The following is a 26,231-nucleotide window of genomic DNA, read 5'->3' on the forward strand; positions in this document are numbered from 1 at the left end:
AAAAAAAGAAAGAAAGAAAGAAAGAAAAGGAAAATACTAAATTTTAGCCTAATTTTCTTTAATTAAGTGCTTAGTCAACAAGCCAGCTGAACAAACTCATCTGCCCAGACTTACATCCTTCCAATTATGATGCGAGCCGCAGTGTTTATAAACTGTATGGGGTTATGGAATGGTAGGATTACTATTGTCTGGCACATAATAAGCAATTAATTCATTTGCAAATCTTTTATACAGCTTCCCTATTTTGCTTTATTTTTCTCTAATTTATCTGCATCAATATGCCTTAGAATTCATACCTACATGCCGACATCTTTACATTTTAAAGCTAATCTAAAAGATACATTTTAGATTCATAATGTATTTGTTCATTTTACCCTCTTTCCGCCTTCCTCTCCCAACTCCTGCATACTAAAATGCAAGCTTCGTGAGCACAAGGACAAGCTTTTGCTCGTTTCCTTCCGTGTCCTGGTAACTAGAAGGTAAGTGGGACATCCCAATAAATATTTAAGGTACAAATGATCAATTGAGTATCGAATGAATGTGTGCATCCTTCATGGCTAAAGGCTGAGGATTTGTGGAGAGCAGGACAGCTTAGTACTGAAGAAATCCCCTGGGACTAAAGAATGGGTCCTCGAGTCTCAGGATGGATTACAGCCCCAATGGTCCAGATCTCCTGTACGGATCGGCCCCCAAGTTGCTTAGCAACAAGCCGTCCCTCCCTCGCCGCCACTAGAGGGCGATCGGGCGGCGGGGAGGGTGGTAGCGGGAACGCGCGCGCGTCCACTGAGCGGCGCGGAAAGGCGAGGAGGCACGTCACTTCCTGTTTCTTTAGGGGAACGTGGCTTTTCCCCGCAGTACCTCGCCTTCCATCTGCGTTCGTGCAGCGGCTGCTGGAGCTGGAGTCGGAACCCAAGCGCAGCCTCGCCATGGATTCGGCCCTCAGCGACCAGCACAACGGCAGCACCGAGGCCAGCAGCCCGGCCAACGGCACGACGCGGCCGCCCTCCACGCCCGAGGGCATCGCGCTGGCCTACGGCAGCCTCCTGCTCATGGCGCTGCTGCCCATCTTCTTCGGCGCCCTGCGCTCAGTGCGCTGCGCCCGCGGCAAGGTAGGGTCAGGGCGAGAGCCGAAGCCTTCCATCCCCATCCCGGCCACGGCCCCCACGAGCCTGTCCCTGCACACCCGATAGCTGGCCCCCCTCTCTCCCGCGTCACGCACCCACCGGGGCATCGATCACCATTCCCTCCCCTTGCGTCCACATCTGTAGCTGGCCTTCGGTGTACCAGAATCTGGCCACTCCTAAAAGCGGGGATTAGCATTGTCCTCCGCAGCCCGCAGACAGACCCTGCCACATCCCCTCCCCCAGACCCCTTGCTTCGAGCCACAGCTGGGAATGCTGTCCGCCCGACCTCAGACACAAAGGCAGGCACTGACTCCTCAGAGCCTGCTGGCCCCAGCCAGACTGCCCCCCACCTGATGCTATAGCTAATCAGCAGCCAGGTGTTTGCCCCTCACCAGAGCGATCACTCGTTCGGTGGCTTGGGTGAGCCCCAGTGTGTTCCCCACAGGTATGGCTCTGAAAGGCACCATCTTTTGTCATCCTTCTGCTAGGAGCCATGCCTGGCCACACCCACAGTTAATTGTAGCATCCAGATTCATCCCTAGGCTCTGATTTCTGTCGCTCTGGAATCACAGCTGCATGTGTGCCTGCCAGGAACCCCTAGAGCAGACCCTTCTCCCTGCCTTAAAAACAAAGCCCAGGGGCGGGGACCCCGGTGGCGCAGCGGTTAAAGGCGCTTGCCGCCAAGCCTGAAGACTTGAGTTAAATCCCTGGGGCGCAAATGGTAGAAGGAGAAAACCGACCCCCTCCATATTTTCTGACCTTGTCACACTCACAGTAAATAAGCAAATATTTAAAAAAACAAAAAAATTGAAATTAAATAGAGGTGTAGCGTGATGACACACCTTTGTAAGCCTGGCACTCAGGGGCTGAGGGAGGAAATCACAAATTCCAGGGTAGCTAGGCTACAGAGGGAGACCCAGTTGCCCAGAGAAAAAAAGGGGGGGGGGATGGGGGGGAGAATACAGCACCAGCTCAGCTTCTTTTGTTCACTGTCTGGACCCAGTTCCAGCCATTCAGCTCTTGGGAATGCGGCACCTTGGTTTTCCCCCGGTTTCCATTTCTTCTTTGGTTGATTTCTTCTCCCTACTTACCACCCGGCCTTGAATCTATTCAGACTAAAGCCCAGACGCTTTTTTTCCAGAGTAGCCTTTCTCCCCAGGCCCCATTAAGACAAAATCCCTTTGCAAATTGAGTCTACCTTCTGACTAATAGCCACTGTTGAACTGTTTATGAAACTGGGGCAGACCCTGTCTTTGGTCTTCCGTGACATCTGTCTGCATGGATATGTAGAAGAACTCCAGAGTCTTCCGCCTTTCTCCCTCCCAAATCCCCCTGCCTTATATTCAGCCCCTGCAGCCCATTGAAACCAACAGTTTCTCCCTTCCTGGCATCCTCTCTTCAACATCTTCAGAGTGCACAGTTCCTCCCCCATCGAACCTGAAGGTGGCCTGGAGAGGAAGCTGCCCTACCCAGAGAGGGCAGGCCCACAAGGCAGCTGGCGCTTTTGAAACTGCTTCAGTTCAGATTCTCAGAACACCGCCCGGTGTGAGCAGTGGCTGAGGGCATACCCTTACTTCCCGAGACCAGGAAACCCACTGTTGGCTCTCTATGGGCAGATGCAGAGAGCGCCCGGGCTGACCCATTTTCCTTGCTCTTCTGCCTCTTCTAAGCAAATTTCAGGTTCTGGCCAGGCAGATGCTTGGTGCCAAGGCAAGTTCTGAAGCACAGAACAGGACAGGAGAGATGGGGGGCAGCATGGCACTAGACTAAGTGCGTCTCTTTGTCGCCTTCTGCACCAATGTTTCTTGAATGTGAGCCATTATCAAGGATGAGGGATGCCCTGTTACCAAGGAGTCGAGGAAGATGGGCACAGCAAGGATAACTAGGTCTGTGATTGGACTATGCAGGAAGGCAGAGCAGCTGGGCATCCTGACTGGGTGAGATATACAGTTCCAGCCAGGAGAGGGCATTCTAAGCTGGAGAAAGCAAGAAAGGTACCAGAGCAGGAAGAAAGGAGAAAGGCACTTCAGGAAACAGCAGGTGGCTTAGTGTAGCAGAACAGAGGGTGTGGGTAGAAGACAGGGGGCCATAATCTGTCCCAAGCCTCACCCACAGAGAGGCCTTCTTAGAAGATTAAAACTACAGCAAGGCTTGCCCATTCGTTAGTGGCTTCCCAGCCCCAGTAACCAGGGTGCTCTAAGCTCACAGAACCTTTACCTGCCTTGACGCTCACAGTGGTAGGCGACAGGCAAAGCCAGTTTTTCACATCTTTTGAAAAAAGAACTGAGGGTCAAAGAATGAAGATCTTTCTGCCATTTAAGAGTGAGCCAGGTGCACCTAGTTCTAGAAGACCAGGGTGCCATCCTCACTACCGGTGCCTGTGACGATACACAAGTAGCCTGAGATGTGATGAGCCAAATGACTCCTTTGTCTACCGTGCTCGTTTGACAGTAGAGAAGAATTAGAGTGAGGACCCAGGAGCTTGGCACTCCCAACTGATATTCAACACCAAGGCCTACTGAAAGAGGGCATTCGAGGACAGTTCCCCTGGGGTCACAGTGTCCCTAAAAGGCAGAACGTATTATAAAATCCTGAGGAAAAGGAGGTGAAGTGTGGGGGGGTGTCAGAAACCTGCATCCCCGAGAGGGAGTAAATTCCAGCCAAGCAGGAGCTGACTCTAGATAGGTTCTTTGAGCTTTCACCTAGCACAGAGGGATCTCTTAGCCAACAGCACTGGGCATCTGTTGTCAGATCCTGGGCTAGGTGCCAGGCGTGCTGGTCTAAGACACAGAATATGATCAGCCAACAAGTGAATTCTGCTGTGTCTCCTGGAAGAGACAACAGGTGTCTTTGCACACATGAGTGGGAATTCAGCAGGCTGAGGAGAGGGAGCCGTGAGAAGTCTAACAGGCGCCCAGGAGAGGGACTTGAGTGCTGTGGCAAGATGCGTGGGGAACCTGCAACCTTTCTGAGGAAGAGAATCCTGAAGGTAATGTAACACTTAAAATGGGCACCTAACAGCAAGGCTGTTTGTGTGTAAAATTGAAAGCCGTTGTAGAGCAAGGCCATTTCAAAACCACTTGGAAGTGACAGACATGCCCAGCTGCTTGTGGAACCTTCCAGAACTTTTTCATTTTTGTGGCACTCCTAATCTAACCCAGGGCCTCACGTGTGTAAGCACATCACATATTCTACCACCAAGCTATATCCCCAGCTGCCTGCCTTTTCTGTGTGTATTCAAATACGCACTTGCTTCTGTGTGTGCATGCAGGTAGGACTGTTAGAAAAGCCCTTGTTACGCAGCTTGGTTTTTCTTAGCAGTGGGAATTAGTCATTTTCTGTGTTATAGCTGCCTCAGCCTTTCTGTAATGAAATAGGTGCCGGGTCCACAGTGCAAAGGCCCACAGGTACATAATGGAAGGCTCCCTCCCACTCAAGTGCCTCTGCCAGCAGCCCCTGTGCCTGGGTCTCATTTACCAATCCATAGAAATTGTGTTCCTTTGGACATCCAAGTGTGTCAGAGCGTCTAGAATGGTCCTTTTCAGGGAAATGGGAAGGGAGTTACATTTTGTTTCTGTTTTTATGAGGCTGGCCTGGTACTGACGAGGTAGCTCGGCATGGCCTCTCTTGCTGCCTCGATTTCCCAGGTGCCAGAACTGTAGGTGTGAGCACCATGTTTAATGGACCCACAGTTTGTTCAGGGCACCAGTTCAGAAAAGGCAAAACTCGAACTCTCAGTGCAGATTCACAATCAAAATTCAAGGTGGGCCCGAAAGAGTGTTTTACAAGCCCTCCTGGTAATTGTAGGGCACACTCAAAATCTGAGAGCCACTAATTTAGAGGCCTCCACAATTTATTTTAGTCCTTAGCTGCTACAAACCATGTTGAAGTCAATATTTTTACACATTTATTATTTCATAACTGGTAGGGCAAGTTTCTTGAAATTGGCTTATTGAGTCAATAACCTGAACCCCTATCCTTAGGTTTTACAGAATAATCTGCTATAATAGGTTGTAGCAATTCCCTCTTCCAAGGGTTGCGTCCTTGCTATTGAAGGGCCACATAGTCTGCTCTGGAGCTCTTGAAGCAACTCCAGGCAGGTGTAGGCTTTAGAGAAAGTGGTCTGTCAGTTGGGAGGAGAGAGAAAGGGTCTGGAACAGTTGGGCAAAGCGAGCTTGATGGAGAAAGGTAAGTTCAGGGCATGACCAGGAGGCAGAACAGTGGCAAAGAGGGTGAGTGTGAGGTGAATACAGGAGACCCCAGGGACTCAGTCTGGGGAGACAGCAATAAAATGGCCCAGGAATTCCAGGATATCTCTGGGGTGTGGTCAGGAAGCAGTCCTTCCAGGACTCTGGCCGTGCCAATGGCTTGAAGCTGGGCATTTGGCTCCCTCTGTTGCTTTGGCTTCCACCCTGAATACCCAGGATACTAAAAGCTAAATATATTTCGGCCACTTGTGAAGCCTTTCCCCCATTCTCTAATTCTCTTAAACACCCAAATCAGATTGGTAGTGAATCCTAATAAGTTGTAGTATTTTTGTTTTTGTAACTACAAAAATGAACTGTTAAGCCAGGTGGTGATGGTGCACACCTTTAATCCCAGCCCTCAGGAGGCAGAGGCAGGTAGATCTTGAGTTTGAAACCAGCCTGGTCTACAGAGTGAGTTCCAGGACAGCAGGAGCTGCACAAAGAAACCCTGTCATGGGGGCTATTTTTCATATTCAGGATTTGTGTCTTGGGAAGACCAGGGCCTCAACATCATGAGTTCCAACAGAGCTCCAGAGAGGGAGGTGGAGGGCAGCTAGTAAGTAGTAGCGAGGCCGCCTGGGCTCAACCCCACTTACCATATGGGTTACACCAAGCAAGATACTTCACGTCTCTGAGCCTCGTTTCCTCTTGTGTTAAAAGTACCTGCTGGGAGCAGGGGCTGTGCACAGAGCTCCGAGACACTGCCCGGCACATAGAAAGGGCTCAGTAAATATTCTCCCTCCGTCGTTACCAGTCAGATCGCAAGGCTCCCGCTCTGACTCAACACTGCAGCGTGAGATATTTATAACCGTCACCCACAGAGGAGACCAGATCCCTCTGTTTGAAGCATCTGGCCAATCTTGGTTTGTCATCGAATAACATGAAGCCTCTTCCTGCCCTGGGATTGGGCTGAACTGAAAGGAATTTGTGGAAATGAGCCACAGCACTGGTTTGTAGGGAAGCCACAAAGTCCTGAATGTGCTTTCGAGCCCCAAGCCCCTGTGCGGTCTGCCTGGGAACTGCGCTGTGTACACAGAGCAGACGCCTCCACACAGTTGGCCTTAATTGGGCCTCTGCTGCATTCCAGACCCTGTGTCTGGCTGTCAAGGCTTTAAATGGCATCTGCTCTAGCCACCTGTGACACTTACTTCCCTTCAGAAATAGTGTCGGCTTACCCGTGGTTCCCGCAGAGTGATAGGAATAGCACGTAGACTTGAGTAATGACTCAAGGCGCCATGCTAATGTTTCCTCTGCAGAAGCTGGAGCCCTGGTCTTGTAGTCACAGAAGTGAGGGCTCTGAGAGGAAAAAAATCACTCTCCCAGATGCAGCTGGTAGACGCGGGCTTCCTGGCCTCTGGACAGGCTCTCACCACTGGGCCTTCGTAGCATGTGTCAGCGTGCATGCCACGCTGCCTCATTGTTGTACCAGTTATTTAAGCCGCCGGGATTGCAGCCCACTTGCCTGCGGCCCCACTGAGGTGGAGCTGTCCGGTTGATTTTGTAACCGCACTACTGTTACACAGGAAATGTGTTTAACATATGGAGGTGCACAGAGGCAAGGTGCTGTCCAAGTGTGGCCGCTCTGCTGCCAAAAGCAGAAGCCAGGGGCTGGCAAAGGAGAGAAGGAAGGAAACCGGGCCTCCCTGTCAGAACTGCCCATCTTCTCCCCCTTCCTGCAAACTGGAGAGCTTCTAAGGGGTGGCCTGCCTTGCAGCTTGAGATAGCCCCTCAGCCCTGTGGGTGGGGGCATGTAAAACCTTTCCATTCTCCTCACAGGGTCACGGTTTGCCTTTTTTTTTAATACCCCATGTTTATCCTGGTCTCCATTCAACCTCTTAGCGCCCCTCCCCTGCGTTGAGAAAAGTCAAGCTACAGGTTGTTTGAGAGAAGAGTAACCCGAGACTTGGCAATGAATATCTGTAGGGACGATCCCCAGATTTGGGATTATTTGAGATTTAAGATTTTCTTTTTTTTTTAAAGATATTTATTATGTATGCAATAGTCTGTCTGTGTGTGTCCCTACAGGCCAGAAGAGGGCACCAGACCCCATTACAGACGGTTGTGAGCTGGGAATTGAACTCAAGGACCTTTGGAAGAGCAGTCAATGCTCTTAACCTCTGAGCCATCTCTCCAACCCTGACTTTGGATTATTTGGCCAGAGGTTTTGACATATATCACAATTAACTCTATGGGAAGACCTGTTGGCCTTCATTTGCCCCATGGCTCGTCAGCTTGGTATCTTACCAAGCATAGATTCTTGCCATTCTGGTAGATGAGAAGTGGAATCCTGATGTACTTTAATTTAATCTGTAGAATGACAGACAAATCTTAGAAATAGAGTGATTGCCTGGCTGTGTGTGGTGCCCTGGATCCAATCCCCAGTACCACACAAAGAATTTTAAAAAGAATGAGATTTGGAGCCGAGAAAATAAGTCAGTGGGTGAAGCACTTGTCCCACAAGAGTCAGGCCCGACTGCAGGTAAACGCTGGCTGGGTGTGGCGATCCACCTGTAATCCCAGCACTTAGGAGACAGGGACAGGACCCTTCGATCCAGCTATCTAAACAGACTGGACAAATTGAAGTACTATGTGTTCGAGTGAGAGCCCGTCTCCATATGAAAGCATACACACGTGCACCCATAGGTGTGTGTTCTTTGTGTCACAGGGCATATGTAAACTGCACGAATCCCATTACATTGCCATCCAAAGGCTGCCCAGGCTTGTACACATGTAAGTGATGGTTTCACAGGTTTGCTGCCTAGCTCCTGTCGCTTTGCCCTTTGCATCCTTGTACTCTGGGGCACAAGAGCTTCTCAAATTCAAACTCTTCCTCTCCAGATAGCTGCCCTCTTAGCGTGCTTTTTCCTAACAAATTTGGTGAGTCAGATTACTGGTGAGCCTCCACAGCTGCTTGGGGTCTTTCTCCCACGATGGCAACTGCCTCATCACAAGGTGGATATCGTGATAGTGAAGTTCCAGGTACTGTGATGAGACCGTGCCTACTATGGCACTGCTAGGACTTTGGGTGACTGTGATATAAAAAAGGGGAGCCAAGCACAAAGGTGCACACCTGTAATCCCAGCTACTCAGGAGGCTGAATAGCAGGGTCCATGGGCATCCATCTCTAAAGGAGAAAGGGGTGAGGAGTGGGCCTAACTCTAGGAGAGGTTGGAAGGACTTCCCAGCAGGGGTGCTAACTGGGTCCCTAAAGACAATGAGGATTTTGAGGTTTTTTGAGATTAGTGTTCTCATTATATAGACCAGCTGGCCTTAAATTTGCAGAGAATCACCTACCTCTGCCTCCTGAGTGCTGGGAGGTGCACCACCACCTCCATGTTAAAAGTTTTTTAGAACAAATTTAAACCAGGATTGTACTAATGCTAATGAAGTTTTGTTAAAGAGGTGGACTCAATTCTATAGAGCTAACTTGTGCTCCACTGTCCCTCCATCTTTGGTTACTTCCCATAGTTACAGTGCTGAAATGCTTTGGGTTACAGTGTTCTGTTCCTTTTTGTGTAAATATTTATCCATTGTCAGCTCCTTACCCGTGCCATATTTTTGCTAATTACAACATCTGTCATTATAAACCTGTGTGGTAGAGAGCATAACATTAGCCAAAGCCTTGAGACAAACAATGAGACACCACAGTGGACCACCATGGAGGGAGGAGATGGCTGCTGAAGCCTCTGTTCCAGCAGCACAGCACACAGCCGTGGTGGCTCAGCTGTACCTTTCTTCTTTCTGCAGAGCTCTTCGGACATGCCGGAAACCATCACCAGCCGAGATGCTGCCCGCTTTCCCATCATCGCCAGCTGCACTCTCTTGGGGCTCTACCTCTTTTTCAAAGTAAGTCCTTTGCTGCCCAGGTAACTTTATCCTATGCGTGATCATTTACAGAGAACAGCAGGGAGAACTCGTATTTCAGCATCGGTCCCAGCCAGAGCCTGTTGGGGTTTACTCCTCTTCCCCACCAGCCAGCCCTTTTCTCCACGCTCCAGCTCTGTTTCCTCGTATTGTTTGTGCTGGTCTGGAGTGTGGTTTTGTTGCAGACATACCTCTGCCACACTGGCCACCGTTTGTTTTGTTTTGTTTTTAATTTATTGAGATTTATTTTCCCAGTCGAAGTTAAACAGGGTCGTTGTTGAAAACTTGGAAAACATAGAAAAGGAAAAAGGAAAAGATAGCAGCCATCCAAAACTCAACTTCCAGAGAGACACTGGCAGTTCCCCTTCGGAGGTGTGTGCTCTCTCCATAGCTGTGGCCCCACATTGTAGCCTATCCATAGCTTCCACTTCTCATTGAAACTGTCATGAGCATTTTCTCATGTAGCTAAATGCTCCTTAAGCCATTCTTCTCCATGCACATGTTCTCCAATGTGCACTGCTTTCTAAGCAAGAAAGTAATATATACCAGACGGTTAACGTTAGATGCCACAACAGGCCATCAGTGTTAGCATTTGTGTGGCTCCCTTTAGGCTTTTGGTCAGTGTGCCTCAGCATCAGAAGGAAAGTGTGAAACTCTTGGTATTTTTACCAGTTTATCACAGGCACTCATTTCCTGTTTGTTGAAACTTAGTCAAGAATAGCTTCAATTTGCGATTGCAAAGTACATTTAAATGATTGATTTTTTTCCAGGAGTGTAGCTCAGTCATTGAATGCTTCCCTAGCATGTACAAGGCTCTGGATTCCATTATTAACACAGTAACAAAATACATGCATGCATATGTGTACGTGTGTACTTCAACCTAAGGAAAGGTACAAACAAGCTGGACCTGCTCCTGTAGTTTCTTGAGAATCTGTTAATGATAGACCTAGATTTGTGTTAATCTGCGTGGTAGTTTCATGTACCCTGAGGGTGTTTTAGGTGTGCCTGGTGTTGGGGTATCATGGCAATGCCGCTACGAATACGTTCATTCCACAGTGAAGCACAAAAGACTTTGGTATACAGTATACGCAGTAAAACGGGGTCTCCATTTGCAATTGAACAGACAATGCCAAATTCTTTTGTAGAAATGGTAGTGATGGCGGGAATGGTATTGCTGAGAACCAAACCCAAGGCCTTATGCTTGCCGAGCACATTTTTGTACCATTGAGCTGTACCCTCGCCCCAGATAGCATCAAGAGTCAAGTAAAAGCCCAAATTTTGATGCCTGTTTCCTAGTGCATTGATCATTCTGTTTTTAGTCTTTTGTATTAATTTATTTTGGGGTCGTACATGCTATGGCATGTGTGCTGAGGTCTGAAGAACACTTACAGGAGTTGGGTCTTTCCACTCTGTGGGCTTCAGATCCAACTCCAGTCTCCAGGCTTGGCAGTGAGCACCTTGACTCACTGAGCCATTTCAATAGCCTGTGTTGATTGTTCTTTTTCTTTTTTTTAAGATTTATTTATTTATTATATACAGTGTTCTGCCAGAAGAGGGCACCAGATTTCATTATATTTGGTTTGTGAGCCATCATGTGGTTGCTGGGATTTGAGCTCAGAAACTTTCTTTGGAAGAGCAGTCACTGCTCTTAAACTGAGCCATCTCTCTAGCCCCCTGTGTTGATTGTTCTTTCATTCTTAAATCTTGAATACCCTGTAGGCAGACAGACCACACTTGACTCTGTTCCCTCTGCTAGCTCCCACAACAGGAGGACCCTCTCAGGCCCTCAGAGCTTGCTGCAACCCTGCCTGCAGCCCTCCGTCATTCAGTCACTCATCATCTTGCTTGATGAGTCTGGTCTGTCATGGTGCTGCAAAGCCTGGCACTCCCTTGGCTCCCAACATCCTTTGAGATTCTCTCTCATCAGCATATGAACTCTGAACTTGCCTTACTCCTCAATGTATGGCTAGTATTTGGCTCAGTGCCCTGCACATAGCAGGCACTCAGGAAATGTAGCCAAACTTCTGGGCAAGGGTCAGACAGGTACCTGAGTAAAGCTTCTCAGAGCTGAGAGCTGATGAAGGAAGAGTTGGGGTGGCCTAGGTAAGGGGGGAAAGAGACATCTCGGCAGCCCAAGAGCACACACCCAGGCTGCCTAGGAATGGGGCTGAGGCTGCAGCCTGTGAAACACAGACAGGGCAGTGTGTGAGCAGGGCAGAGGGCTCTACAGCCTCCATCAGGAGGGACTGCAAGGCCTTCCCACTCAAGGAACAGCATGCAGCAAAGGGACACAGTGGAGAGGCTTGGCGTGGGAGAGTGGCATGATCAGACTCTCATTTAAGCGCTAACTATAAGAGTCTTACTCAAGCAGTGTGGGTCCTGTACCCCCGAGAAAAGCACAGCCCTGCCTCCCAGTTAAGAGAACAGCACAGTGACCAATGGAGCACAGGCTGCAGCGGCCACAGATTCCGCACAGCCTTCCCAGGGTCCAGAGTGAATGAGCATGTGACAGCTAGCTTTGGAGCATCAAGACTGACAATGATGAAATGGCAACCTGGTGTCTCCACTCCAGCTGCCATCACAAGCATGGGGAGGCAAGAGCTGAGTTGAGAAGTGGAGTGCAGGGTACCCAGAGATCTTATAACTAGCATGCTTTAGGGCTCCCGGATTTTTGAGCAGGGAGAAGGAAACACTGAAGAGCAAATTCTTGCTTCTGAAACTGCTCTTGGGTTTGATTTCAGATTCCTCCCCTATACCAGGACTTTCATGTAAGACCCTGGGCACACATAGTAATTGCCCTTCTCCAAATGTTGGGATCACATGTGAGCATCTAGACTCCTTTGTGGGTAGAGTCCATCTGGGTGGGACCTGAGGTGCTGCCCTATCCCCCAGCTGTGAAAATGGAAGCACTAGAATCTGAGATTCTTCCTGCCTGACCTAACTTCCCAAAGGGCAGAATGAGACCAAGCTCCTCATGGTTTCTAGCAACCCTAACTTGTTTCTTTTTGTATTTCTTCCTCAGATCTTCTCCCAGGAGTACATCAACCTCTTGCTGTCCATGTATTTCTTCGTGCTGGGGATCCTGGCCCTGTCACACACCATCAGGTCAGAAGGCATCTCCCTGCAGCCTTTGAAGCCACTTTCTCAGGAGCCAGTACAGGGTCTTGGATGGGAACATGTCCAAGGGATTCTTCCCTTTGTGTCACATTGTACATGACCTAGGTTGGACACTAGAACCTTCTGGGCCAGTCTCCTTATAGGGACTTAGAAAGGCTAGCCAATTATGGTGGCTCTCAGCACTCAAGATGCTGAGGCAAGTTCCAGGCTAATCTGGGCTACACTATAAGACCCAGTCGGGAGTGTTAAAAGAGTCCTAACAGTGCTGAAGTGTGTTGCCCTAGTGGCACTTGCCAAGCACTAGGCTCAGTTCCTCGTGGCATACACTCCTGACAGTAGAGGGTTGAGAATGCAGCCTCTGAACTGACCACCTGGCCTTACACTCCAAGTTAACCTCTCTAAGTAATGCGTTTCATGTAGAACCTGTCTCGCAGTCAATAGGTACAACTGTCACCCTTGCTAGAACTGCTGTGATCGCCTGTATCAATTTGCTAGACACCTTGGCCAGCTAGCTCTTGCTGTTGATCCTGGGTTACAATTAGAGAAGCTGAAGTTAGTGAGAATAAGATATGTGATTTGATATCAACCATTTGATAGAATCACATGGTTGGCAATCAGCAAAATCAGGATCAAAGTGCAGGTCTGTGGGCACAGGTCATTCTGCTTGGACCCAGTCGCTTGCATCAGACAGAAATGATTTAGGACAGTGTCACTGGAACAAGGGCTGCTGGCTCCCTTCATTCTGCAGAGCAATCCGTTCACATTCGCCAAGAGAGAGCCTTATCCCCAGTGTGGATAACAGCGCTAGCCCGGCACATTTCTGTCTGCCTCTCTGCAGCAGCCCACAGGTAAGACTGAGGAGTGGCCAGGAAAGGTTGCCCAAAGGAAGGAACTCAGCTGCACTCAGGTATAGAAGGTAGGAAGCCTGGGAAAGGTGTAAGGAGAGAGGTGCCCCACCAAAGTATTCAGAGCTAGACAGCAGAATCTGCCCCAAAGGCAGTGAACACCAAGGACAGTGTGGCTTATTCCTCTAGGCAGTCAGAGTGTAGTCTCAAAAGGTAGCTTCAGCCTAAGTATCCGTTTTTCCCCCTATGGGCAACATACAGAACCTTCTGACAGGCAGGAAGCAGCAGATGGGCTGCTGTCTCCAGCACACTGTGAGCCATCCCGGACTGGTTCAGTGTTACATAGCTGGGACTTTGGCAGTGGGCTTTGTACTAAACCCAGCACCATCTTCACCTGCAAAATCTATTCTAGCTGAGTTGTAAATACTTGGACCATCTCAGAACCTGGATGACTAGCAAAAATAATAGAAGGCCCAGCACTCAGCATACCTAAGGCAAGGACAGGAGCCATCACTTTGGAATTCTGGGTCTCCTTTTCTATGCTAATGACTTCTTCAAGTCTAGCCAGTCCCATACCGTGTCTACAAGAGGTTTGAGATCTCCCAGTTCATCCATAGCCTAGCTTCACTACACAGAACATACACTTTCAAAGAAACCTTTGGGCCATATGCTTGGAAAGTGATTAATTCACAGTATCTCAGCTGCCTTGCATCCAATTCCCCACAAACTTGTGTTCCTAATGTCTCAGATTAACCAGCTGTCTCTCTACTTCTAAGCAATTCATAAATTTTTGTGATAGATCTTATCAACAGAGAAGAAAACCAGCAATTGCTTGGGGGAAGGCAGTTTTCCTCGTCTGGGAGCCACTTACAAATTACCACACAGAGACTTATATTGTAAATGATTGGCCAGTAGCTCAGGCTTATTACTAACTAGATCTTACATTTTAAGTTAACCCATCTTCCTTATTTATGTTTTGCCACGTGGTGGTACTTTTATTAGCATGGCATGTTCTTCTGTTCCTTCTGCATCAAGCCTAGGACTCCTAACTCCACCCTCCTTCATTCTATCATTCTCTTTGGCTTTCCCACCTAACTTTATCCTGTATAGCTATTGGCCACTCAGCTTGTTTATTAAACCAGTTACAGTGACATATATTCACACAGTATAAAGGAATATTCCTCAGAGCCTGGGAATATAGCTTAGGGGGGAGAACACTTGCCTAATAAGGGTAAGGCCCTATGTTTGAACTTAAAACAACAAATAAGCAAAAAAGTCAGCTGTTACCCTCATGGGAAATCAGGTGGTACTACACACCTTTAATCCCAGCACTCAGGAGACTGGCAAATCTCTGAGTTCAAGTTCAGCCTCGTCTACACAGTTCCACACTAACCAGGGCTATCTCAACTATGAAACCCTGTCTCAAAAGAAAAGGCAGACAGGGTTTAATTTGGTGACTCGTGCCTCTAATCCTAGCACTTGGGAGGTAGAGGCAGGAAGAGCAGGTGTTCAAAGTCATCCACAGCTACTTCAAGACCAGTTTGAGTTATATGAAATAGTGTCTCAAAATAACAAATAAATGGTCCATGGTAAAATTTGTCAGCTAGAGACTGGTTTTGGTTTTTTGTTTGTTTGCTTTCATGTTGTTGTTAGCCTTAGTTCCTTGTACTTCCTTCCCTAGGCAGTCTCTTCTACCAGACTTCAGCCCGCCCCTGAATTTTGTTTTGTTTTTTTTTCTCTCTTCTGGTTTTAGGAATTGAACCCAGAGCCTCCCATATACTAGTCAAGTGTTCTAGCACTAAGGCACATCCACACCCATGAATCATGTTCGTAATAAAATTCAGAGCAATAATAATGTGCTCTGGCACTCATGTAAAGGTTCCAGGAACTTGGCAGGCTGAGGCAGGAGGATCATGACCTCATGACCAGCCTGGGCTATAAAAACTGCCAAATGAATGAAGTCATAGGGGCATCGTGAGAAAGAACAAAACCCAACAAAGGCAATTTCATTACAAAGGGGAATATAATTTAATCATAGTGTTGATCCAAAAATTAAACTGACTCTCACTCACTGGAGTTGTGTTTTCTTGAGTCTTTTAGTTAAACCTGCAGTGTAGAGTTTCCACATTCTGTTTATAACCACAAGCCAGGCTTGCCTCTGGATTTATACCATAAGGTCTGGAGGTATGAGACAAGGAAGTTGAGGTTTAAATAGTTATTGTGGCAACCAGGATTTACAGATGAGGGTTTTGATCCCAGGTCCGTTCGACTCCAGTGCTAGAATTCTTTATTGCCCCAGCAGAAGTTAAAGAGAAGGGAGAACTTGGAGACTGTCCTCTCCAAAGATCTCTAAAATGACGGCTAAAGGCAGTAGTAGCCATATCCCAGGCCATGCTGGCCTCAGCTGCAGTTCTGAGTCCCTGCTGCCATCCCACTGCCCACCTCAGACTGCTCAGCACAGAACACAGCTCCCAGTACTGGGGCAGGCAGGGGTCACATCCTGCCTTCTCCTAATACAGTCACCAAGACTATAACCCAGCTCGATTCCACACGTTCTGCCTAGGCAGCCTTGGCCTATTTTTATTACCCATGACCAAGCTCCTGCCCTACTCAAGTGGCCCACAGACAGAAAGTCCAGTCTTCTATCTCAGGAGAACAAGGGTACACCATCAGTTTCATTAACCCTCACCATCTAACCCCAGAAGACAAGGGTACCAGGATATTTCTCAGTGCAAAGCAATGAACTTTATGTCTGTTTGAGCCATGGCGGTCATAAAAACACTCTGACCACAGTAAAAGTGTATTCAGAGTTGGCTAGCAAACATAGACCACTTTGTCTGGCGTGGGAGATGACGATGAAGAGTCAGGGCCGCACCCTCAAGTCAGACTCACACCAGTTGCATGACATAGGTCATCCTTTGTTGTGTTAGATAGCAAGCCCCTTTTCCCAGTGCTTGCCGGTAACCCCAAGTGTTTGGAGGGGTGAGACAGGAGCATCAAAAATTGGAGGCCAGCCTAGGCAACATAGTGAGACTCTTTATCTCAAAATAATGGCTGGATGTGTATAGCTCAGTGATGTAGATCACATGCAGAGATCAGTCCAGACATTTAACACTCAAAGTGGAAGCTGTGTTGAACTCGTAGGATATCAAGCATCAGCTTAACCCCTTAATCCTGTGAGAGTATCAGACTTGGTTAGTCTATAAGTCCAGCACTTGGGAGACAGAAACAGGAAGATCGTTCATTACACATTTAAGGCCAACTTGAATTACAGAGTAAGATTCTATCTTTGAATAAATAATCCTCTGAGAAATGTATTCTAATATTCAGATACAGAAAGGGTTGCAAGGAGCAGCTAAGTAACTTCCCCAAGATCACACCTCTCAGAAGTGGCAGAGGTGGAACTTGAACTTAGGACACATGTGTCAAGTCTGTTATGCTGATGCAAGCGTCGGGCTCCTGAGAGGCTAGGATGCTTCAGCTCCGCAAACTGCTCTCTGCCTCTGTCTGCACATGCACTGTGGCTTCACCTTCCCCAAAAGAGATTCCGCAAACTGAGCTTCCAGCCTCCGGCATCCTGGCTGCTTCTGCCTTGCATCTCTTCAGAGCGCTCCCATGAATGCCTACTCCAGATTCCAGCCCTGTGCCTGCCACTTCTTACCTATGGTGCCATTCATCATCAGTCATATCACAACCCAAGGCTGCAAGGGAGCAGTTGTTTTACAAGTGGGGAACTGAGGACCAGAGATAGTTCTTAAATTCATATTCTCCAAGCCACCAGAGTATATTTAAAAAAAAAAAAAAAAAACAACAAAAAACCTCATCCATTGTGACCTATATGTTTTCAGGCCTACCTTGCTTTACTTCTTAGTTGGGAAACATCTGGGATGTCTTTTGTGACCTTTGTTCACAGTTCTTAAACATCCCTGCTTCAGGCCAGCACTGAGCTCAGCATCTTCCCTGCCTTATCTGATCCTCACATGCCTCTTTGAGATAGGCCATATGCTCATCCTCACACACAGGTAAGGTGGCCCAAGCCTGGGGAGGCTATCACTAAAATAACCCCACAGGGCTGTGAGAACTAATAACTACTCTAGAACACTAAGGCCTTGGTTTGCTGAACTCGTGCTAGTGTAGTTTGGGAAAGAACATAAATTCCCTGCCTGGCCAGGAGGTGGAGTATGCTGGGTAACAATGCTTTTAAAGCTAGGCTGGTCCTAAGCAACAGACCTCATAGTAGGCATGAAAATGAGGATGCTCCTACCCTGGGGGCTATGGTTCATTTGGCAGCTGGATTTTACATTTGTAAAAGCCCAGTTCTTTGTCAATCAGTACATGGAAGTCTAGAAGTACATTTCTTGACAAGAAACTGATGTAGAAGGCACATGGGCCAGACTTGGGATTTCTAACTCTTCCCCAAATTTTACATACCAAGTGTGCCTATGTCCACTTTGTCAATAAGCAAAGCAAATCACTAAGAGTTCAGAAACCTCAATTTGAATCGCAGCTGAGATTCTGGCTCCCTGTGTGACCCTGGTCAGGCCATCCCCTAAGAGACTCCACATCTACAGAGTGGGAACAATAATGTATACCTGCCAGGGCTCTTATAAAAGGTGACTGGGGAGAACAGCCATAAATGGATATTAGCAGGGACTGTTAAGAGTTGTGATTGCCCATGGGGGCTCTGTTTGCCGACCTGCTTTGTCTTTCTTTCCAGCCCCTTCATGAATAAGTTTTTTCCAGCCAACTTCCCAAATCGCCAGTATCAGCTGCTCTTCACACAGGGCTCTGGGGAAAACAAGGAAGGTCAGTGGTACTCACTTCCCTCTGTCCCCTTTTTGTTTCTGTAATACTGGGTTCTCCAAGAAACAAGTAATAAAAAAGGAGAAGCTCAAATCTTAACGGCCCTGGTTCGTATCCCCGCTTTGCCACTACCCAAACTTGGGAATCTGGGTGAACCCATTATTTCTGAGCACTGGGTGTTTTTACTGGAAGTTTGTTTCCTCCATCTGTAAAACAAAAATGATCATCTAACCCCGTCTTCCGTTAGGAAGTAAACAATAAGTAGAAAGCTTTCAGCACAGTGCCTGGCTCATATATGCACTCGGTAGGAGCTGTACCAGACAGCTCCTGACATGTCTGTCCCTGGTGATGGCTTTACCTAAGCTTTGAAAAATAAAACTGAAGATGCGTTAGTTATCGTATGGATTCAAAAATGGTGACAAGAGTAATGATGGCTTGACCAAATGCAAGATAATTCTCACACATGAGAAGCCTGTGGAATGTATTCTATTCTCTCCTGGTTGCCAAGCGGATTCTACCTTTTCCCTCCGAACGGTGATGAGATGGTTCGTCTCTGCGTCAAATACGTCTGTGCCAAATAAATGATTATTGGATTTTTTTTTAAAGGCTAAGCCTGTTTTTCTTAATGACCACGGAGCCTTCCGGGTTCCAAACCCCCCTCCGCGCCCCCCCCCCCATCTACGCCGGCTCCATTACTCGAACCCCTGGGGGGGGTGTCTAGAATGGCGATCACTGCGCAACCGTAAGAAAGATAGGCGCATCCTTATTGGCTGGTTAGTGTGCCCGTAAGAGGTGGCGCGGTTCGACGCACGGCCAGTCCGATCCCGAAGTGGCGGTCCATCCGTAGACGTGGATGCTCTGACGTATCTTCCGGCCCAGGCCCCACCCTTTCTGCAATCGGATGTCCGTAGAAGGACCGGAAGTCGGGAGAAGAGGTGTGGGGTGACCACGTGGGGGTCAGTGGAACGGAAGTAATACGATCTTACGCAGCCGTAAAGCGCGGTCGGTCGAACCATTTTCCGGTTAGCGACAACGGCCGGCTCGGACGCCGGTGCTATCCTTCCTGTAGACCGCAACTCGGTGAGACCTTCGGCAAATAACGCTTCACCTCAGCTTTTCCCTTTCGGCGCCCCTTCACCAAGATCATGTTCAAGAAATTTGACGAGAAAGAGAGTGTGTCCAACTGCATCCAGCTGAAAACTTCCGTTATTAAGGGTATTAAAAGCCAACTGACTGAGCAGTTTCCAGGTATCGAACCGTGGCTTAATCAAATCATGCCTAAGAAAGACCCCGTCAAAATAGTGCGATGTCATGAACACATGGAAATCCTTACAGTCAATGGAGAATTACTGTTTTTCAGGCAGAGAAAAGGACCTTTTTATCCAACGCTGAGATTACTTCACAAATACCCGTTTATCTTGCCACACCAGCAGGTCGACAAAGGAGCCATCAAATTTGTGCTCAGTGGTGCAAATATCATGTGTCCGGGTTTAACGTCTCCCGGAGCGAAGCTCTATGCTGCTGCGGTAGATACCATCGTGGCGGTCATGGCAGAAGGCAAAGAGCACGCCCTGTGTGTCGGAGTCATGAAGATGGCTGCAGCAGACATTGAGAAAATCAACAAGGGGATCGGCATTGAGAATATCCATTATCTAAATGACGGGCTGTGGCACATGAAGACGTATAAGTGAGCCTTAGACGCAATGCACTTGAGCTAAATATAAATATTGTGTTGTATCTGTGTTTGTGTCTGTATATGACATCATGAAGACAATGCCTCTGTGGTTATGCTGAATAAATTCAACAGATACCTTTAAAAAATGAAACGGGGTGTTGTAACCACAGGAGAGAGCAGGAATTGGGGGACAAGTAACAGTTTGCTGCACTTTGGGATCACAGAAGTGGTCGTACTGTGTTAGGAGATTTGGTAGCATCCAGAGAGGTCTGGCATCGGGGTCTCTACTTAGGTGCTCCCAACAAGAGCTGCCTTCGAGATTCCCTCTTGACTACTTCATCTCTCTCTCTCTCTCTCCTCTCTGCTTGGGAAGGGTTACCAGCCATCCTCTTGGTATCTGAAATTCTGGACTTGGCAGGAGTAGCATTCCTTGGGAACCCACTGTGTTCCATTCCAGGCACTGTGCCACTGTGCTGAGGGCATTGTAGAACCTTCCTCACTCCTCACAACGGCCCCTTGAGGAAGGTGCTGTTGACTTTTTTACAGATAAGGAAACAAACTCTATAAAGAGGACTCTTCCTCCCCCAGGGTCACCCAGCTTCAGGTGGCAGAGCTTATATATCCCAACACCCTCATTTGATCTGGGCCTACATTCCCCCTATAGAAAACTAAGGGGTTGGGGGTGGGCCCAGTGAGCTTTCCCCAGCCTAAAACCCCTGCCAGTCTGAGGCAGCCACGGCCAAGCACATGGGCCTGTCTGGCCATGCGGGCAGCCATGTCCTCCACCTTCCAGGGGGGGGGGGGGGGGGGGGGGGGGGGGGGGGATAGCCTCACTCTGAGGAGTGGACTTACCTGGCCTCTCTGCCCAGAGATCATCAACTATGAGTTTGACACCAAGGACCTGGTGTGCCTGGGCCTAAGCAGCATTGTTGGTGTCTGGTACCTGCTGAGGAAGGTAAGCAGTCAGGGCCTGAGCAGAAGGGGAGGTTGGGGAGATGGTAGGATGGGGCACAGTGAGCTGGTCTCACTCCCACCTTTCCCCAGCACTGGATTGCCAACAACCTCTTTGGCCTGGCCTTCTCCCTTAATGGGGTAGAGCTCCTGCACCTGAACAACGTGAGCACTGGCTGCATCCTGCTTGGCGGACTCTTCATCTATGACATCTTCTGGGTGAGTCAGGCAGGGACATGATGTCCAGCTCTAAGGGCCCTCCTCCACCTCCCGGCTTCCCTGCGTCTCTACCATCTCTGTCCGCATGGCAGTCTGATGGAGTTTGTACCCCAGAGCAGGTCTGTTTCTGGTCCATCTGTAAATCTGGAGCAAAGGGATCGTGTCTCCTACCCAGTGCCTCCATACACTCTCGATGGTCTTTACAGGGGACCATTGAGTCTTGTGTCTCTAGGGCAAATGAGTTGAGACTCGGGGCCGTTTGGATAGGAGTGGTGGATGCTGGTGGATGCCTGGCAAGGAGGACAGAGGTCAGCTGTGCTCGGGATGTCTGTTCACTTTCCGAGGCACTGCTGAGGGGTCTGGGATCTGCCTGACCGTAGCATCCTTTCCCTGGAAGACCTTTTGTCTTTGAATGCTGCCTAGGGTCTTTGTCTCTTAAGAGGGAGAGGAGCCTGAACAAGCAGGCTGCCTGGCTTGGGCCAGCCAGTTATGGCCTTTCTCTGTCTCCTTCAGATTTTCTCTTGCCCAGAACTACATGAATGGCTACCTCACCTTGGTGTCAGTTTGCTCTGAGCTCTCCCAGTACCCTACTCGACTCTCATACACCTCGACACCACATCTAGAAGCCTAAGGACAGCCTTTCTTGCCCACCCACCTCCCTTTAGACTCCTGTCTTTTCCTTCTAGGTATTCGGCACCAACGTGATGGTGACTGTGGCCAAGTCCTTTGAGGCACCAATCAAATGTAAGTGACCGCCTGCCACCACCAGGCATCGTCCTCTCTACCCCCGTTGGCTCATCATCCCCGTTAATGTCAGAACCACTCTTTATTTCCTCGCCATTGATTCATCTCACTGTGCTGTGTTCTTGATCTGTCTCTCCATCCCCACCCCGCCTTGGGTCACTTGGTCATGATACCATGTGACATGAAGTATCTAGGAATGGGAATACGCGTAGAGGAAAGGTGCTTGGCAACCTATCAAGGCTTGCTGTGGTTTTCCAGAAGTCAAGACCTTCACACTATCACACTCACTGGGTCCCCCTTGTTACCTGAGTACCTGGTGCTCTCTGGTCTACCAACTCTGACCATACCTTGGTTTTGTATTTTTAGAATACCCATTGTTTACACAAGTATTAGAAAACCCACCTGTAGGGGCTCAGGGTGTAATAGCTCCGTCCAGCATGTGTGAGCCCTGGGGTTCCATCCCTTGCACCTCTGAAAGAAAGAAGGAAAAATAAGATCCATAACACAGGCATTGGGCACATTCCTGTTATCCCAGTACTCCAGAAGCTGAGGCAGGAGGATTGCAAATTTAAGACTATCCTAGTCTACATAACAACTGTCAAAAAAACAAAAAAAAAAACCCAGCATGATGGCTCAGCTGCCACAGTTCCACAGTTCTTGCTGCCTGACCTGACAACCCGAGTTGGATCCGTAGGACCACATGCAGGAAGGCGAGAACCAATTCCCACAAGTTGTCCTCTGACCTCTGCATGGACACTGTTGTACATGTACTCACACACATACAAAAGTAAAGAAATGTAAAGGTTTTTTTTTGGGGGGGGGACCCAAGCTAATCGGTAGTGCGCACCTTTAATCCTAACTCTCAGCAGGCAGAGGCAGGTGGATCTCTTGAGTTTGAAGCCAGCCTGGTCTACAGAGTGAGTTCCAAGACAGCCAGAGCTGCACAGAGAAGACCCTGTCTCAAAAAACAAAAACAAACCATGTGTACCAATGTCTTTAAACAAGGAGAGTTTCTGGATGTTTATGGAAATATATGTCAGGTAGCTGAAACCATCCTGGAACTCACTGTGTGGCTAACGGTGGCTTTGAACCTGTGCACCTTCTGCTTCCATCACCAAAGTGCAGGGATCACTGGGTCTGACTAAGCAAGGGGAAATTTTATCAGATTTCTGTAAGCCTGGGTAGAGCAGCTCAACAATGGGTTAATGCCCTTAAGTGGAATCACCAGCACCAAGGTTATTTCCATCCTCCCACCCCCCCATTCTCAGCATGCATGTTACTGATCCCTTAGCTCACCTTTCCATGGTCTGTGGAGGGGACCACGCTTCTAGCATTAACTCCTCACCCAGATGCGGCACAGAGGGAACCACTTTTTGTCTTCCCTTGGGAAGAGTGTTTTTGGTGTGTCCCCCACCCCAAGAAAAAAACAACAGCAAAAACCTGGGGAAGCTCCTTTCGTGTTTCATTGCCCAAGTCATATTACAGAGCTACAGGCATAGCCAGTACTGTACTGTGTTTTCCTACGGTGCATGAGGGCTTGGGTTCTTTAGCTGAGCTTGGTACCACTCAGTGTTAATCCTGGTACTTGAGTGAAAATTCGAGACCCGCCAAGGCTACACAGCTAGACCATCTCAGAAACAGTCCAAACAAACAACTTCCCTGCCTCAGCAAGTCAGACGAGAAAGCAGATTAACTTAGACTCTCAGCCCTGGCTGAGTTCCAAATCACCTAGGACCACAAGGCTAAGGCTCCAGGATTGGACCAGAGATGGTAACTGGGAAGAGGGAGAAATGACCTTGAGAGGATGTGCAGGCCTCTGTAGGATTGTGGCAGCAAGCAGTTGGGGTGAAGTCAGCATAGGGCTTCTTCCTCATGGGTCCCTTAGCAGCATAGAAGGAGAAGTGAAGATGAACGAAACCTTTGGTTAGAAGATCCCAGATCCTTCCTCACTCTAAGAGCTGCCATCTCCTGTGTGAGTCCTACTTAGAGGGCTGGAGGTCGGCAGCCTGAGTATAGGCTCCCTGACCTTCATCTCATCCCTGCCTCTCTCCGCAGTGGTGTTCCCCCAGGATCTGCTGGAGAAGGGCCTTGAAGCGGACAACTTTGCCATGCTGGGGCTTGGAGATATCGTCATTCCAGGTGATTGCTGGGAGACTGGGGAGGAGTGCCATGGATTTTACCATGAGGTGGGTGGGTAGGTAGCCTTACTATTGGGAGTGGGGGCGATTGGGTGAGCGCTTGGCACATTCCCTCTCAGTATGTTTGTGGTTTTGATGGCATAGGGCAGCTCTTTTCCCCTCCATTTTGGACTTAACCAAAGAAAGAGGAGCCCAAAAGCCCTGAGCTTCAGGTAAACATGTTCAGAATGACCCTGAACATGTCTTCTTGCCATCCTGGACTGCTTGGCCTAAGGGGGTGCCCTGCTGGTGGGAGAAAAAGCCTGCCTGGCCTTTCTCTCAGTTCCTGAGGGCAAAGAAGCTGCAAGTTTGTATCTTTATCTGTCTGTCTGCCTATCAGGGATCTGTCTAGCTCCCAGTTTTTTTAAGGACTGATAGAGACCCACATCATTGTTAGCAGTGGGCTCCCTGACTGTGGAAAGGGTGTCCTGCAGAGAGGACGGGAATGTGGCTCAGTAGCAGGATAAAGCTTAGCTTAAAAGCTCACCGTCAGAACTGGTCAAGGACAGTAATGACAGGGAAATGATGGCGACAGCTCCTACTACTCACCGGGCACTGTGGTGGGAGCTTCCTTGGATCATTCTGCTACTCCCAGCAGCTCCGGGGAATAGGGGGAATTTCTGTATTCAGGTTAAAGGAACAGGCCAACTTGTCTGAGAGATTGGGCTTAACATACCCCACCCCTACCCACCCCCAAGTATCCCCATGGCATGCAGCACTACCAGGTAACAACACAGGAGAGAGCCAAGTCCTGTGGTAGAGGTGCTGGCATGCGCCTCTGACCCCAGACACAGACAGGGGGTCCTGAGTTCAAGAATAGTCTGCTTCACAGAGAAACCCTGTCTCGAAAAAAAAAAAAAAAAAGAATAGTCTGCTTAGTTGGTCAACATGTCTTAAAGGGGAAAAAAATAATAATTCCAGCCCTCTGGCAATGGACAGACACCTCATTGGTGGTGATCAGTGACACTAGATTGTGGTCCTGTGTTCATCCTAGCTTGATGCCTGGCTTGGTGGCCAGCGCTGTTTTGTTGTTGTTTTTTTTGTTTTGTTTTTTTGTTTTTGTTTTTTTTTTTGGTTTTTCGAGACAGGGTTTCTCTGTAGCTTTGGAGCCTGTCCTGGAACTCCCTTGGTAGACCAGGCTGGCCTCCAACTCACAGAGATCCGCCTGCCTCTGCCTCCCGAGTGCTGGGATTACAGGCGTGCGCCACCACCGCCCGGCGGCCAGCGCTGTTTTTAAAGAAAATAATGGAATTACACAAAATTTTGCCTTACAGCAGTGGCTCTCAGCCTTCCTAATGCTGCGACCCTTTAGTAGAGTTCCTCACGTCGTGGGGACCCCCCCAACCATTACACTTTTGTCACTGCTACTTCATAACTAATCTTGCTACTGCTGTGGATCATAACGTGAATATCTGTGTTTCCCAGTAGTCTCGGGCAACCCCTGTGAAAAGACTTGCTGCCTTGCAGAGACCCAATGTCTAGCTTTGCCAGTCTCCTTGGAGCATGGTTCTGGGCTTTAGGAGCACACTTATTCTCTTCCTATTAGTCTCTGCAGGACCCGTATGTGGGTCCAAATCGTCCAGCAGTCACATGTCCAGCCCAGAAAGCAGCATGTTGAAACGCCTCAGCTGCCAGGAGTTAGTACAGTAGCAGAGCCCCCGCCCATGGTTTAGCTTAGAGCTGTTACGAGTGTCAGACACCAGGGGGCGCTGAGCTCCAAACACTGTAGAAAAGGCAGCTCTGGCCGGTTTTTTCCATCCAACTCTCCTCTCACAGCCCTCACTGAGAATGACTCATTTCCCTCATCAAGCTTTAGCTTCATAGGGTGGGGAGTGTGCTCGGTGGTAGAATCCTTTCCTAGCGTGCACAGTTGTGGGCCTGGGCTCCAAACACAGCGCTGCAAAAATACCCGTTCATCATGCTTGCTAGCTGACGCTTCTGATGGACTTGTGCTTCCGCTCTTGAACGGCTGTCCTTAGCTAAATGAGAATTAGTCTCTGTCCTGTGTGAGTCCAAAGGCCAGTAAATGGGGAAGCTCTGTAAAGATGTGGGGTGTGCGCAGCATGCAGAGGTTGGACTGGCTGGCCCTATCGCAGACACTCAGAATTCTGGGGCATCTGGACTTGGATTTGAAGTGTGAGCCAGGTGTTAAGGGACAGCTAGCATTCCTGAGCTCCTGGGGTACCTCCCAGTGGTCTGCGACTTCTCTTACCAGACAGCGGCCACAGGGGTCTCTCTGGACCTGTTTAAGTTGTCCTCCTGCCCAGAACCCCGAGCCTGCTGCATGACGGTCTGTGCCATGTCTCCCTCCTACAGCTCCACAAAACACGCTTTTCACTCTCCCTGGCCAGTGTCACTTTGAAGAAACCCTCTTCAGACCAGATCCCACCCCAGTCTACCTTTGAGGACATAAGAAGTCCATTTTTCAGTTAGAGGAGGCCTAGGTTTCCTGTTAGAGTCGTCTG

At 48.8% G+C, this 26,231-nt stretch overlaps 2 protein-coding genes across 3 annotated transcripts in view; both read left to right on the forward strand.

Annotated features, from left to right (window-relative positions):
* The first annotated feature begins 807 nt into the window (after positions 1-807).
* The window catches only part of Hm13 (histocompatibility minor 13), a 35,717-nt gene continuing 10,293 nt past the window's right edge, over positions 808-26,231 (forward strand). The window contains exons 1-8 of one of the 2 annotated variants that reach the window (XM_005363203.3): positions 808-1,109; positions 9,119-9,217; positions 12,258-12,340; positions 17,915-18,003; positions 20,545-20,630; positions 20,720-20,845; positions 21,532-21,589; positions 23,645-23,728. In XM_005363203.3, coding sequence (XP_005363260.1) covers positions 927-1,109; positions 9,119-9,217; positions 12,258-12,340; positions 17,915-18,003; positions 20,545-20,630; positions 20,720-20,845; positions 21,532-21,589; positions 23,645-23,728 — 808 coding nt within the window. In that variant the 5' untranslated portion in view covers positions 808-926. The remainder of the gene's footprint in view (positions 1,110-9,118; positions 9,218-12,257; positions 12,341-17,914; positions 18,004-20,544; positions 20,631-20,719; positions 20,846-21,531; positions 21,590-23,644; positions 23,729-26,231) is intronic. The other variant, XM_013352246.2, reaches the window with a different exon arrangement.
* On the forward strand, positions 18,013-20,464 carry LOC101991298 (malignant T-cell-amplified sequence 2). Its single transcript, XM_026787309.1, has one exon. The coding sequence runs from the start codon at positions 19,146-19,148 to the stop codon at positions 19,689-19,691; it is 546 nt and encodes a 181-aa protein (XP_026643110.1). The 5' UTR covers positions 18,013-19,145; the 3' UTR covers positions 19,692-20,464.

Source organism: Microtus ochrogaster, linkage group LG8, assembly GCF_000317375.1.
Source record: "Microtus ochrogaster isolate Prairie Vole_2 linkage group LG8, MicOch1.0, whole genome shotgun sequence".
NCBI lineage: Eukaryota > Metazoa > Chordata > Mammalia > Rodentia > Cricetidae > Microtus > Microtus ochrogaster.

Excerpts from the sequence above, each read along its gene's own strand:
- LOC101991298 (XM_026787309.1), top strand. The coding sequence starts at position 19,146 with ATGTTCAAGAAATTTGACGAGAAAGAGAGTGTGTCCAACTGCATCCAG.